General features: G+C 30.1%; 1 protein-coding gene across 1 annotated transcript; it reads left to right on the forward strand.

Annotated features, from left to right (window-relative positions):
* The first annotated feature begins 840 nt into the window (after positions 1-840).
* Positions 841-7,893, forward strand: LOC109597695 (uncharacterized). The gene is made up of 4 exons (XM_020013445.2): positions 841-1,093; positions 3,649-4,011; positions 7,142-7,275; positions 7,327-7,893. Exons 1-4 carry the CDS (start codon positions 1,036-1,038, stop codon positions 7,654-7,656), a joined length of 885 nt encoding a protein of 294 aa, XP_019869004.1. The 5' UTR covers positions 841-1,035; the 3' UTR covers positions 7,657-7,893.
* Positions 7,894-14,621: the final 6,728 nt, after the last annotated feature.

A 14,621-nucleotide genomic window follows, 5' to 3' on the forward strand; every position in this document is an offset into this window, starting at 1 on the left:
ACTGAGTGTTTAAATGACCAAAGAATTGATGTTTTTATCTTGCCAATACTAATCTCCAGACATCAATCCTATAGAAATTTTTTATAAATTTAAATGAACTTATCACAACAGTTGAAGAAGCTTGAAGAAACATAGATTTGTCATATAAACAGGAAATGGTCGAGTCTATGCCACGGAGATGGACCAAAATTATAAAACAAACAGGATATTATACAAAGAATTAATGTTCAATTAAATAACACAGATTTAATCATTAAAAATCCCCTTCAAAATTAAAGTTATGTCCACCTCAAATCAGAAAAATACATGTAACATTTTATAGAATAAGAATACAATAATTTATATAATTCTATATAAAACAACAATAGTAAATTAAAATTATTTTAACAGTTCACATTAAAGAGAAAAGTTATGACTAAAATATTTAATCTTTAAAAAGTGTAATAAGCTGTAATAATGACCACTGCTGTACATATGTATGTAAACAAAGAGAGGGTTTAAGAATAAATTAATTCAAGGCTATTTTACATTCAAGAAAAAAATTATAAAATGAGTAATTAATGTATTAACAATCGGTAGATAGAACTTATCCTTCCAAGTCTTCGTTTTTAAGACATTTTAGTCGTGAAATTAAAGCTAATTAAAATTGTATAGATTTTGTACTTCCATGTCTTCGTTTTTTTAAGACATTTTACTCGTGGATTATCCCCCGGATCTTTAGAAGCTGACGAGATGGCCCTGTAGCACTGCCCCAACGCCAGCAAGCGTGGGGGCGCGGCGAGTGGCGAAATTTTCGCTTCGGTGTGTCAGTGCGGTTCGGAATATTGTGTGCGTCGCATCCGATCCGGACTAGATGTGGACCAGAAACGCCCACCAATTCGACTTCGTCGCGACGCTCACAGAGGAGTACTGAAACGTTAACGCCGTCCGATACGTACTATAAATTGTGTCTGGTTTATTTTATGAAATAATTTAATAAAATGTGATTGAACCGAAGAAATTTTAACTGAATATTTTTGGCGGTGTTTAAGTGCTATGTTTACAATGTTCTTGAGAAGTCGAAATATTCAAGTCCTCGGAGTTCTAGCGCTAGGTAATAAATGCTGGCTAATTTTGCAATGCAACTAATTAAACGCCGGGTACGGAAATTGAAAATTGATGGACCGTGCTAATTTTATTAATAAGGTTTTTTTATTAAATTTTGTTAAAGTTCAAGCAAGAACTTAAGTATTCTTTGGAAGTTTTTATGCTCTTTGAGTTGGGCAATTTCTATTCTAATTTCTTCGATGGTTTTACTCGTTATTCCATTTTCCAAAGCACCTTTGGTCTTTGGAAAGAAAATAAAATCTTAAAAAGTTTTAGGTCTTAATGAAAGTAGTGAGATTGACTTAATTATATTTATTGATTCATCGTTTACAAAAAAATTGCCATAAATTTCAATAAACATTAAAATTAATATAAATAAAAAGGTAGAAATAATAAAAATAATATATAACTAATAACATATATATGTGAATATATACATTATATAATATTAATATACCTATCTATACGAAATTTACTTTAACTATTGAAGCTAATAGAATAAATAAAATTAAATTTTGTCCTATTCATTGAACTTTTATTGTTGTTAAATTCGTGCATGTACATATTGGGAAACAATATTTCAAATACAATGACATATTTTACAGAGGATTTGAAAAATATCTCTTGTAACGTAAATTGTGCAAAATTGGATCAGGCCTTTTGGACGTTTTTCTTAGCGTTTTCCCTTACTGCATCCCATAGACGTCACTTGCAGTGCACTAGTGCGGAGAATCAGTGCTTTTAGATGTCGAATGAAAAAAGGTTTCGTTCAAAACTTACGCGACATACAGTATTTTAAAAAAATGAAGGGCGGTTAAACATTTAAAAATAATTATGTCTTTGGTTGCTACCAATTTTATAAAACAACTTGACCCACTTTTACTTTTTAACCATTGTTCATATTCATATGCTTCACACGATGTGTTTGTAGGTGCATATTTATTTTTTACAAAATTGAGAATAAGGTAAAACATCCATTTTTACAATACATTCTTACAAAATTTATTTATTTTCAAGGAAGTACATGAGTTTTACTCAAATTTACTGTTGTTACCTTGTTATTTAAATAAATAAATATTATATTATATTCTACAGTGTCACGATCATTTAAAGAGTTAATAATAACCAAAACATTTACGAACTGTAATACCTCACGTGGCTTCTTAAAATAAGGCAGTAATTACAAGAGACAGATTTATATTTGATCGAATATCCACTGAACTTTAAACCCTTAATTAATAATTAAAGATTACGATGAAAATTTTTAATATTTAAGAAATAATTAGTAAATTTAGATTTGTAACGCATCAACAATAATTAACACAAATATTAATAGAGCTAAAATTTACATTTATGTATATCATGAAAAAGGTAGGGATTGTTTGTAATTTAAAATGTAAACAATGACTGCATGTTTAAAAATTATGACAATAATATAAATATTTTAAATATTTGACTTAAAAAGAAAACAAAAGTCAATATAAATTTACATTAGTACATTTTTCCTTTCATCCCACGTTGAAGTAATATTAAAAATGGTATTTACTTGATAGTTAATTATGAATATCCAAATCATTGTTAATTACTAGAATTATTATTTTTAATGTGAGTTGGCTCTGCCATCACTCCCACATAAACATTTATAAATAGATAAACATGTTTATATAGATACCATATCCTGATTTGTAATATTGTTTTGTTTTAAACGAGACTTCAAGGTTTATATTAAACCAACTAACTATTTTTTAAATTAGTAGTCTATTTGAAAGGTAAAAATGACAGAGTATTCAAATATTATATTAAAATTTGGAAAATTAAATTGGGAGTTCCATATTTGTGAATAAAAAATAGTAATTTTAATTTTAATTACTTAAATATTTACCAGCATGACGTATTTCAAATAAGAAATTTTGTTTTAGTCATAAATCTCACCCTGAAGAATGTGTGAAACATTTAAAAAAAAATTAAGTAACATGTAACTTAATTTATTAGATGTTCATCGTGTTACTCTTTGTTACTTACATTTTATTAGATATATAAATTTATATTTTTTAAATTCTTGTTTCTATTGTTCAACTTTAATAATTATAGAAATAATATGTGCAGTCGAGAATTAAAATTTTTAAAAGGATTTCTAAATATTTATTAGTTAATTTGCATATTTAATACTTTAATACAAGTTTTAAGTATGACCTGACCTAAATATTAATCACCATTTTCTAAATATTCATGATTCATGGGAGACATCTTAATAAAATGCATATTTTATAAATATTTTGTCGTGTTATTTAATTTGTGAATAATTATTTTATATAATCAATTTTATATTAATTAATGAAAATGTATTTCTGTCTACTAACCAATAAATTTGTGGGTCAATTATCAAAAAAATTTAACAATATTTAATATTATAAATTAATGTTTAATATAGTATGATTCACTGACATTTATACTCATTATCATCCATCATTTTTACCCGTATGAAATAGCTAGTGTTATAAATCTACAATCAGATTATGGTAAATTGCGAATCCGAGATCTAAACTACATTCTTTGTTTAAGTTAATCTGGCAATATGCTTGAAAATCACCAACATGACCGCACCAGTGGTCCAGGATCCGCGGTCCGATCTCCAGATCCACTGCCAGTTCGACATGGGGGGCGAGGAACTTTACGCCGTCAAGTGGTACAAGGACGATCACGAATTCTATCGTTACGCTCCCACTGGTCCCAGCGTCTACGTCGATTTCCCAGTGCCGGGCGTCAACGTTAACAAAAGGAAATCCAAGTGCATTAAGGATACTTGTTATCTGGTGTTGCAGGAGTTGCAGCGGCCCTACAGTTCGGGGTCGTACAGGTGTGAGGTGTCCAGTGAGGCTCCGGCGTTCAGATTGGCCTCGAGGACTTATAATATTACTGTGGCAGGTAATAACCCACTTATCTGGCAAAGCAAAGGGAATACATGTTTTAGTTTTATATATCCCAATTTAATTTTATCATTTATACGAGGTGTTTCACAACTTATCCGAAAAATTTTAACCACATACTCACTGATACATAAGAAGTCGATTTAAAATGTAATAGAGCAACAGGAAACGAGATAAAAAATAATTCAATCCATCTATAAAAGCTGTTCGAAATTGTTCAGATTGATTTGTATGTAAGCTTTGGCCTGGCGAATTCAATTTTAGCACACCTTTCTTTTTAACCTCCTATACAGGGTGTTTCGGAACTTATCCGACAAATTTTAACCATATACTTACTTACTGTTGCATAAATAGTCAATTTATCACATTGAGTATGTGGTTAAAATATACTAATTCAAATACTAATTTCTTTAGATTAGGTTTGGTTTTTATAAAATATTACTTAAAAATCTTCTCTCAAAATCACACAGTTTGATGACGACAAAATTATTTTATTCTTTTACCGGTTCGTTGCTAAGTAAACTCTACAGGGAGTTCCTAAAAGGTCTTTACAACGCTCCACCAGATAAAATCACAAAACAAGATTAAGCTAAAGTGTTCTAGTGGGAACTACGCGATTTTAAAGTTTGCAATTTATTAAATTGATTTTTGTTATAAATTTAGAACGCTTAAATTTCATGAATTTTATAATCCATTGGCGTACTCTTGCATTTTTATTAATTACGTATCTCATATTTCTAAAGCAAAAGTAATGTAAAGATTAAGGCTTTCGTGATCATTGTTTGAAGAAAATGTATAATTATTCAGGGTTTTTGATCGCTAAAAATATATGTTTTCTTGAAACAAAAATATTTTAAGTAATGTTTTATTACTAAAAGGGTACTTATCATGAGTACTCGATTACTTCCATGGTTTATTCTAAATGTATAATTTTATTTGTTGACAGTCGTTTTGAGACAAAAAAAATAAATTACTGAATACATAAATATATTGTAAATTGATTGCAAAAAGTTAAGTATATTGCCTTATTTTAAAACTAGAATTTTATTTGTTAAAAATTAAAATTGTGCTAGCAGAATTGTAATAAAAGAAATCAATGTCATTAAGAAATTAAACTAAAGGCAACTTAAAATCTATTTTACAAAATAAATAAAAAATTTTGTTCCCACATATATAATAAAATGAAAAATGCACCATTTTTTAATATAACGTTCAATTTTGCCTCTGCTTCCTATTACAGATTGTACCCTACGTGGCATACTTTTTATCAGGTCATCCAGAAGATTTTGATTCAAAGCGTCCCATAATTCTGGAAGAAATTGTCTTAATTCTCTGACGCTATGAGCTCGGGGCTTATGAGCAATTAATGATTTTTCAGGCATATCCCAATCACGTTTTATACAATTCAGATCAAGCTCGTAAGGGCAGATGCTCAATTTCGGCATTTTCTATATGGTTGAGGATAACCCTAGCTCTCTGCAGTCTTAACGTTGTCGTCTAAAAATCGGAAATTTGATTCAGCGTCATGCTACTTCCAAGAAAAATATTTCCTGCACATAATGTGCACTAAATACTCTAAATCTGCTTTCATCTGTAAACATCACATTATTCCACTCTTCATACCACAATTCTCTTTCCTCACACCTAACTGATTTAGTCCAGTAGCCAAAACCAGGTTTTGTCTGAGAAGTGAAAAGTTTCTTATTGGGTAACGCTTCTCTGATTAATAATCTGTCTTATCGGTCAGATGTAAGTTTTGGTGGGCCTTCTCTAGGCCGCTCTCGCACATGTTCAGTCTCTAGAAATTGTTGATAGAGTCTACACATTATGGATTGGTCAATATTAAATGCAGCGGCCACATCAACTTGCTTGAGCCAACCTGAAGCATCCCTATAGCACCATGTCGGTCAACTTTTGATAAATTATGTCTCTGCTTGATTTTAAGAAAAGGGAGTAGAAATTGGTTGTTAATTCTTAAACAGAGTTTCATGATGCGTTTTTTCGACCTCGTCGTCAAACTAGTGTCTGCAACAAGGTACTCGTGAATTTAGTTAACTTATTTTGAGTTACACCTTGACTTTCGTACACATTTCTGTTTTAAGTAATTATTAAAGAATGTTTCATTTTATAGATCTAAATTATAAGTTTTATTTGAAATATTTGCGAAATGTACAAACTTAAAATTAATTTGAACCTTTAAAAATAGAAGTATGATTCTTAATAATGGCATCATCGAGTTCGTATTTAAAGTATGAAGGCATTTTATTTGTTCGAAAATAATTTTAGAATTAATTAATTCCGACCTTTCACGACAAATAAATTTAATGAATATTCTGAGTGAACGGAATGAACGAAGTGCAATGTTGATATAATAATATTTAACTAAGGAATAATAAATATTTAAGACTCACTTGATCTTCTATTTGTCAACTGCTTACAACGTAATTTACATGGTGAAATTTCTATATTTCGTACCGTCACTCGCAGCGTAAACAGTCAGGGTGCAATATTGACTCGGTTCCGGCGCGTTGGACAAACACAATTTTAACATTTCAATGGCTTTCCAATTGCACACGAATTGTTTTCCAAAAGAGAGCTTTGCCTAATTTAATAATTCATCACATTTAATATCGGAAAATATCCCGTGTCAATTCCCACTTTGGAAAAGTAAACATTGTTAAAATTGTGTTAATAACCGTATTAATATTTAAAAGGTAATTAAAACTGCGGTTAATAATATATTAATTAATTGCATGTATTAGAATGAAAACACATTAAAAGAATATAATCGCATTCACTTCACTATCACATGTACAAACCTGTCTCATAGATATTAAATAACTTTAAATTAAATTCCAAAAATCCACAGGAATTTCCAGTCGAAATTAACGACGTCAGTTTTCAGCGCAGTGAAATGCGGTTACTGTAGCAGGATAACCCAACAGTGTAAATATCTCATTTTGCCACCGTAACTGATTATTCATTCCGAAACTTCATAAATAAGGTGATATTTCATTTTGTCGTGTCTATCTTGGCGCAACATGTCATCTTCATTACTACTGCTTGCAGGATTTGCAACAATTGCGTGCATTCACTCTGTTATCACGTGACTGAAATTTGTTTTCCAGCCTTGCCGGCGAGTCTACCCAGTATAGAGGACATGTCGGATAGTTATTTTACCGGGGAGGTGATACTTTCGTCTTGCACATCCGATTTTGGCGACCCCCAACCTAAATTAACCTGGACGATCAATAGTAAAGAAGTAAGTAATCGGTCGAAAATTATTGTTATTCTTTAATAAACTTATACGCAGGTATTGCCAAAGTATGTTAAGGAGTTGCCGAGTAAAATTGAGTTCTTTGAATCTAACAAACATGTTAACCTCCAGAATAGGATTCTCCAATTGAATTTGCCCTTGGATAAAAAGATTACTGGCAAACAACCCTCAAAAAAGTTGGAGATCGAATGTGTATCCTCGGTTGATGGTATAAACCATCTTGTTTCAGTGAAAAGGACTGTTACGATAACTGATGAAAATCAACTGGTGAAAAATCAAATGTTGCACTGGCCCAACAGGACCAGTAAACTGGTTGTTAGTCAATTTGTGTCAATAATTTTGCTCATTGTACTAAAACTTTGTTAAAATCTAGGTGTTCTAGAAAAAGAGTCCAGAGATGTATATATTTGTTGTTCTACTCTCATATCAAAGTTCTTTTAATATAAAAAAATTGTAGCTGTACTCCAGTGTAAATAAATCCATGACATTTATTTAAATTACACAGATATCGAATTGAACCTGTATTTTCAAGAGTTACGACATCATTTAAAAATATATAGATTCTATGAAATTTATACCATGTACATTTTACGTATTCATGTTTGATTTTTTTATATTTATTTGTATTTTATTTTAAATTTTATAATTAATGTAAATAAAGTTTGAATTTTAATGAGATGTTTACTTTCCCCGATATAGATTTTTAAAGTTTTTGCAGGTCAACAATTCTAATTAATATGAAAATTGTGAAAAACATTCTTATTCTTTCCGTACGTTTTAATTTTCTATGGAAAGCTTTGTTGTTTTTGAGCTTTTATTTTAAAGATTATTATTTGGTAGACAAAGGGATTTTTTTAACGGTGTATTTTATAAAGAAGATGTTTCGTTTGTACATTAAAATACCTTAAATAAAAATATACTGTATATAAAAATAAATTTTTAATTATGGTTCTTTAACAAGGAAACACATTTTATTTTGAATAATAAAATTCCGAGATATACAATGGTCTTTGTATATATACAAATGTCAAATAAACGAATACCTGAAAACAATTAGAAAGATATTTAATTAATAAAAAATAAATTGGAGAAAATTAAAATTAAATTCTTATAATAATTTTAATAAACTATTACTCATAAAAATAAATAAATTATATTAAAGAGAATATATAAATTTAATTTTCAAAAATGATGAAATGTCAAAAACAATTGATAAATAAATTATAATTATTAACAATTAACCATTAGTATAATTAAAAATTTAATTGACGCCGACAATAAAAAGAAGACCAAAAAAAAAAAAATTAAACACTGAAAAACCCAATCTAATTTTATTAATCTGTTGAATTAATCATAATATTTGAACATTTACTTCATTTAAATAAAAATAATCTACATCTGTAACAATTAGTAACTGTGGAATTACATATTTTAAATGAAAAATTGTGGACGTTATCCATTGTAAAAATAGCAAGATGACGCTTTTATAAGTAAGTTAAATAGGAGTCATTGTATAGATGGTGAGATAAGACTTGGGAAGATTAAACTACACAAGTAATGTCGAAGCAATATCACAGTCTGGAGCGTCGGTTTATACGAGCACTTTCTACAAAGTATAAAGCATTACTACAAATAGTAAAAATATATAATGTTACCTCTAGATTGAAAACGTGTATAAGAGATGGATGAGCGACGTAATCCGGGGACTAACCCTAGCCTTGCAATTTTCCATTTTCGCTTTACTTGAACATTTATCGACAAAAACTCAAATACATTTTAAATTAACACATTATAATCAACTCCATTACGTTAAACAGGGCGTTAATACTGCTTGTTACCCGTTTTATCGATTCCCTTTGTAAACATCCGACATTAAACATTTATCTGTAATTTCATCTCGATGAAAGTTTTATCATCGAAATGTTACGGCATCCTTTCAACACCCCCTAATTCGGTCTATATCTTTTTGTGGGACACAAAGGAAATCCAATAACGGTGCGGGAAGATGATTATATTGGAAGTTTGCTCGATACACACTTAGCCAGATGCACTACTCAACTGCTCACCTGAAAACGCTGACTGACTATGACGGAAATTATATAAAATTGGAACGGCATGCTAAAATTACGCTAGCAACATGCACGGCTCAAAACTGTTTCAATTATAGGGGACAATGAGGCCAAAACTCAATACAACTAAAAATTGAATATGTAAGGTAAGTATTTTACAGTGACAATCATGATGTGGTGTATATAAATTCCAATGGCGACTACTCAGATGGGGGAGGTAAGACAGTACCTCACTTGTGAAAGTGACTTTATTGACATAAGTTAATATTAAAAAAATGATTTTTTATGTTTTTATTCCTTTAAATAGAATATAACTTAATCTTTAAACAAAGGTAGGAAAGTAAAATGTTGTAAAACCGATAATTAACCAAGCAACAACAGTTTTATATTAATTTTCAATTAATATTTTGGGGGAGCTGAGGCGTACCTACAACCAATGAAATAACTCTAAATACCGATACAAACGAAGTTCCCGGACATTGCTACTACTTGGTTGTGTGTGTGTCTGGTGGATTCAATTGTGGAAACGTTTTTAAATACTGCATTTTTATTACGATATGGCCTCAATCAGTAATAACACGAAAGAATTTATTAACATAAGAAATAAAAATGAGCGGTGATTTTTTTATTAAATAAATGTTTATTTCCAGTTTAAATTACTAAGACAAAATGTTTGTTGATAAATTTGATTGGCTAACAGTAATAAATAAATCATTTTGTTGGGCATATCTTTTAATTTCAAAGGATAGTGAAGGTATTTGGTATAAAAAGAGTTTTGTGATTTGAAAAATCTATCTATATGATGTGCCTCACCAGAGTCAAATATTACGTGCGGCTACTCATAGATTCTAATACACAAAAATGCTGATTTGTATTTTTATTAAAAGTTTTTTAGTATACATGCCATGCTATCAATACATTACAAAACGTACCAAATATTTATAATGATAACAGCAACTACAGAGAATATTTTAAGTATTGTTTTACCAGTAATGAATTGACTAATTTGAGCGGTGCATTTTTTTAAAATTAAAAGTGTACACTATGCACGATAACCAAAATTGAGTAAGTAGATATTTTTGTAATTGAGTACCTAACTTGCTTATAATACAAAACCAGATTAAATGAAAGCTTTGTATATCTGTAACGTTTGTTATTGAGTAAAACCTCAGAACGCAAAATACGGAAATCATGTATCGAACACTGTTTTATTTTCTTTACTTTCGATTTCATTTTCCGATTTAACGCCCAATTTTACATAGGAAATGGCTGTCAAATGCCATAGGTCGAAATTGCAGCACAAACATGAAGAAACGGAAGTTAAAATTACTGTGTAAACGCAATATTTTACATCAGTCGCACACAAAACACATCAACTATTTAAGTTACCATAAGAATTCTTTGAAAAACAAGGATAATTTAAAAGCTGTGTGTCGTATTGAAAAATTGCAAAAGAATTTTCCTCTTTAAGTTAAAGTTTTCCCAATTCCATTTTCCACATATAAATTTTCAGAATTAAAATAAACAGAATGAATCGAAGAGTTAATTTGAAAACACATATTTTCGATCAATCCATTTTCGATTTCAATTTTCTTAAAATTGTTTTTACTTTTCTATAAACTAAAATAGTTTTTTTCTAGCCCAAACTCTCTATGATTGTGTTGCGAGATTAAGTGAGTACCAATATCATTATATTGTAACAAATATATTATTTAAATAAGTTTTAAAAAACAATATAATGTGCTACATAAATAAATTAAAGAAAATTACATCAATAACAGAACTTCAACAGAATATCAGCAAATTCTTTGAGAAATTAATAAAACAAAATTAATTAAAATTAAAAAAAAATACAGAATATTAACATAAATAACCTAATTAACTGTGCTCTATGAACAGCTTCTATTTTCATTGGCATACTAAAAATGAGTGAATATATTCTTGATCCATAGCTCGCCATTCTTCTGTAAGAGCATTAGTAAGCTCCTCCAAATAATGAGGCTGGTGGTTTCTTTGTCTTTGAAGACGGCCTTATACCTGTTCAATATGATTAATCTGATGAGTGGATGTGCCACTACTTTCGAGTAATATCACGATTTTTGTAAAATCAGATTCAAATTCTTGAAAAAATTGAATAAACATTAGTTGAATAACCAATTTATAATATCGCGAAACATTCTTAGTTTCTCGGTTTAATATGAGCAATTCCGTAAGTGTCTTTAAAGAAATACCATCTCACACCGTTACAGAACCACCTGCAAAATCAATACTTCGAAGTTTTTGTGCAGATATAATTATTCTATTCGGCTGCAGTCCATAAGTGGTAATAGTTGGCCCATGCCTTGCGGGCAACCCGGTTCTACCCGATGGGATAGAGGGTGTCGAAAACGTCTTCTGACTTTAAGACCAGCTTCATGCAACCTTCTTCTGATGGTAGACAGCCTTACAATGAATGTGCAGTTTCTATACTAGCAGTAATAATCAGAAACGACCCTGTCTTCTGGCCGTAGTTCATTGTCGACAACCACCATCTAGTGTATTGGCATTTCCAGTTTGACGATAATGGGCCCTTTGTAAAACATTATACATTTAAGAGACTTGTTGGCTCAGATTGTCATAAATCAAACTTGCAATTATAGGAGCAAAACTTTCGGAAAAAAATCTTCTTTGGGGCATTTTACGGTGCTAAGCAACAAATAAATTAAGAATGAATCGAATAAAATGTGTTTAAATCCATAAAATGCGTTTCTTTTTTTTTAATAAAAAATTTCAGGAAATGGAATATTTAATATAATATAATGACCGTCTAGAGCTGCAAATATTGCAAATAAAGAATATTGAACATATTTTTAATTTTAATTAATTAATTAATGTAGGAAATTCAAATTATCTACTTCAAAAGACGTATATTAGCTAAAACTAGACTACTTTGATGTATTGTCAGATTTAAATAGAAAACTTTTGTCACCACTACAACTAGACAAATAATTTTTTGACGTTGTTTAATGGTTGAAGTCTCATAATTCAGACACCTAATTTAAATTGATGATAATGGAAGTGGGTATACAATACAGCTCGTGTTAAGTTGCAGTTTTAAAATTAGATCAGATTTTAAAAAAATTCAAAAAAAAATTGAACAGACTCTTTGTTGATTCGATAAATAATTAGAACATAAATCTGGATCATATTTCATTTATTCTGAATGATAGACAAGTTTATTGTCGATATTCTACATGTCTGCTGAGAAGTGCATAATAAAGTAATTAATTAGATTAATACCCTGGTAATGATATCAAACTAATTCCAAATTAATATCGACATATTGTCGGTTTTGCCTTGATTCCTTTTAATTTATTGTTAAACTAGACAATAGCCAGTTAAAGTTCCCGTAGAAACTTCTCTACAAACTTTAACGCTTGTTAAACATTAATATTTACGTTTAATATTTGACTTGTCTGAATTACAAAAGCCTCAACGCATAATTTAATTGAGCTGCTTAACATTAGAAACCATTCTGTTGGCAGCTGCATAATATTGATATGTTTTGTATGGTCTTGTTTTAAAGTAAACTGCGGATTTTCTTGAGTAAGAAGCTATTAAAAAATTATAATAAATTGCCTAAAACATGTGATATTTAATAGCTAACTAGATGTATAAGAACAAATTTAAAAAAAAAATAATTACAGACATCATATGGTAATTCCTATTCTTGTCACTATGTCATGTAAAATTATGAATGTGATGTTAACTGGTTTTTATTACAATAATAATAATTACTGGATTTCATAACTTACGCATTCGATTGTCTAGACTTGTCCATGTAAAATCCCCGCCAACAATTCACCTTTAAACGTTTGTTCAGAACATCCATCATATTAATTCAAACGTATCGTGGTCCCGAACCGGCGGCGGCATCTTTGTGCCAGCCTAAAATTCGGGTTGACAGCCATTTTGATAAATATAATGTAAACTGCACGAGGTCCTCCAGCCATATATCATTCCGGAAAACTTATCATGATATGAATTATGAACATTAGAATGTCACTTGGTCCGTTCGCCCGGTTTATATTTGCCATTCAGTCCGCGTCTCGGCTCTAATCTCCTGAAGAAACGAAAGAGACAATGGAGTACACGACGAGATCGTCAGTGAAGCGTTCCAGAACCCACACCACGATACACTAAGGACATCTTAAAGGGTGTTGTATGATACTACGAATGTATGAGTTACGGTGTCATGGATATTTCATTTCACACTGTGTTATGTATCAATAGAAGCCTACGGTGTACATATTCTATTTTGCAATTGTTATTTTTTTTTATTTAAAGAATATTTTAAAATTATTCATTATTAATTTTTATTTTATTATTATTTCTATTAAAAATCCTTTAGAGTTATCCTAAAAAAAATAACAAAATTAATTTTATTCTAAAAAATGGAATATTAATAAAACCTAATTTTCATGTAAATAAATGAATTTTGTTTAATATCAGGTATTTCCAACTCCAACTCGAATTATGGCCTCACGCCGTCTGTTTTGATACACACTATCCTGAATTTCGAGAAGAAAGCGCTTCACTTCCTTCAAGTTTTTGGGAAGGGTTTGGATAATGCCATAATTGTCTCCCAAGCATGTCGCAGATATGTTCGAAGGGGTTAAGGTTTGGAATGCGGGCTGTCCAGGCCGTACTGACAATTCCAATGGAAGCAAAATAATTTTAGACCACAGGAGCAGTATGTGGTTGAGTATTATATATTATGCACTATCTCTCATTAAACAATAGATTGTAGAAAAGTTCTGGAATGATGAAAACCAGAGTAAAATTGAAGTCGAATTAAATTTAAGCAAGTTAATCATTCCAAGGACTATTTCCAATTTTAACAGAAGAATTACACTTGAAAAAGTTCCTAAAAGTTGAAGAAAACGCAGGACTAAAAGTACCGTGGACAAGAAAATAAAAATGCTTGCTGTTCACAAATTTTCTATCAACACATCCAGTATAAATCAAGAAATAAACGAAGTCAGTGTGTCGGTGAGTACGGTAGAACGAAGACTAAAAGAAGCTGGTCTGCTGGTATAAAACCAGTAGAGAAGCTTTTCATTTCTGCAAATAATAGAACAGCGAGACTACTTTTTGCAAGAGAACATGTGAACTGGACAAATGGGCAATGGAAAACATTTTTTTTTTTTTTTTTCGATGAAAGTCGGTTCCAATTATTCAAATCTGATGACATTACAAGGGTGAGAAGAACTATTGTGAAAT

This window comes from Aethina tumida, chromosome 1 (genome assembly GCF_024364675.1).
Source record: "Aethina tumida isolate Nest 87 chromosome 1, icAetTumi1.1, whole genome shotgun sequence".
In the NCBI taxonomy this organism is placed as follows: Eukaryota; Metazoa; Arthropoda; class Insecta; order Coleoptera; family Nitidulidae; genus Aethina; species Aethina tumida.

Coding starts and splice junctions, on each gene's coding strand:
- LOC109597695 (XM_020013445.2), top strand. CDS start 1,036: ATGTTTACAATGTTCTTGAGAAGTCGAAATATTCAAGTCCTCGGAGTT. Junction 4,012..7,141: donor TTATAATATTACTGTGGCAG/GTAATAACCCAC, acceptor TTTGTTTTCCAG/CCTTGCCGGCGAGTCTACCC. Junction 7,276..7,326: donor GGACGATCAATAGTAAAGAA/GTAAGTAATCGG, acceptor ACTTATACGCAG/GTATTGCCAAAGTATGTTAA.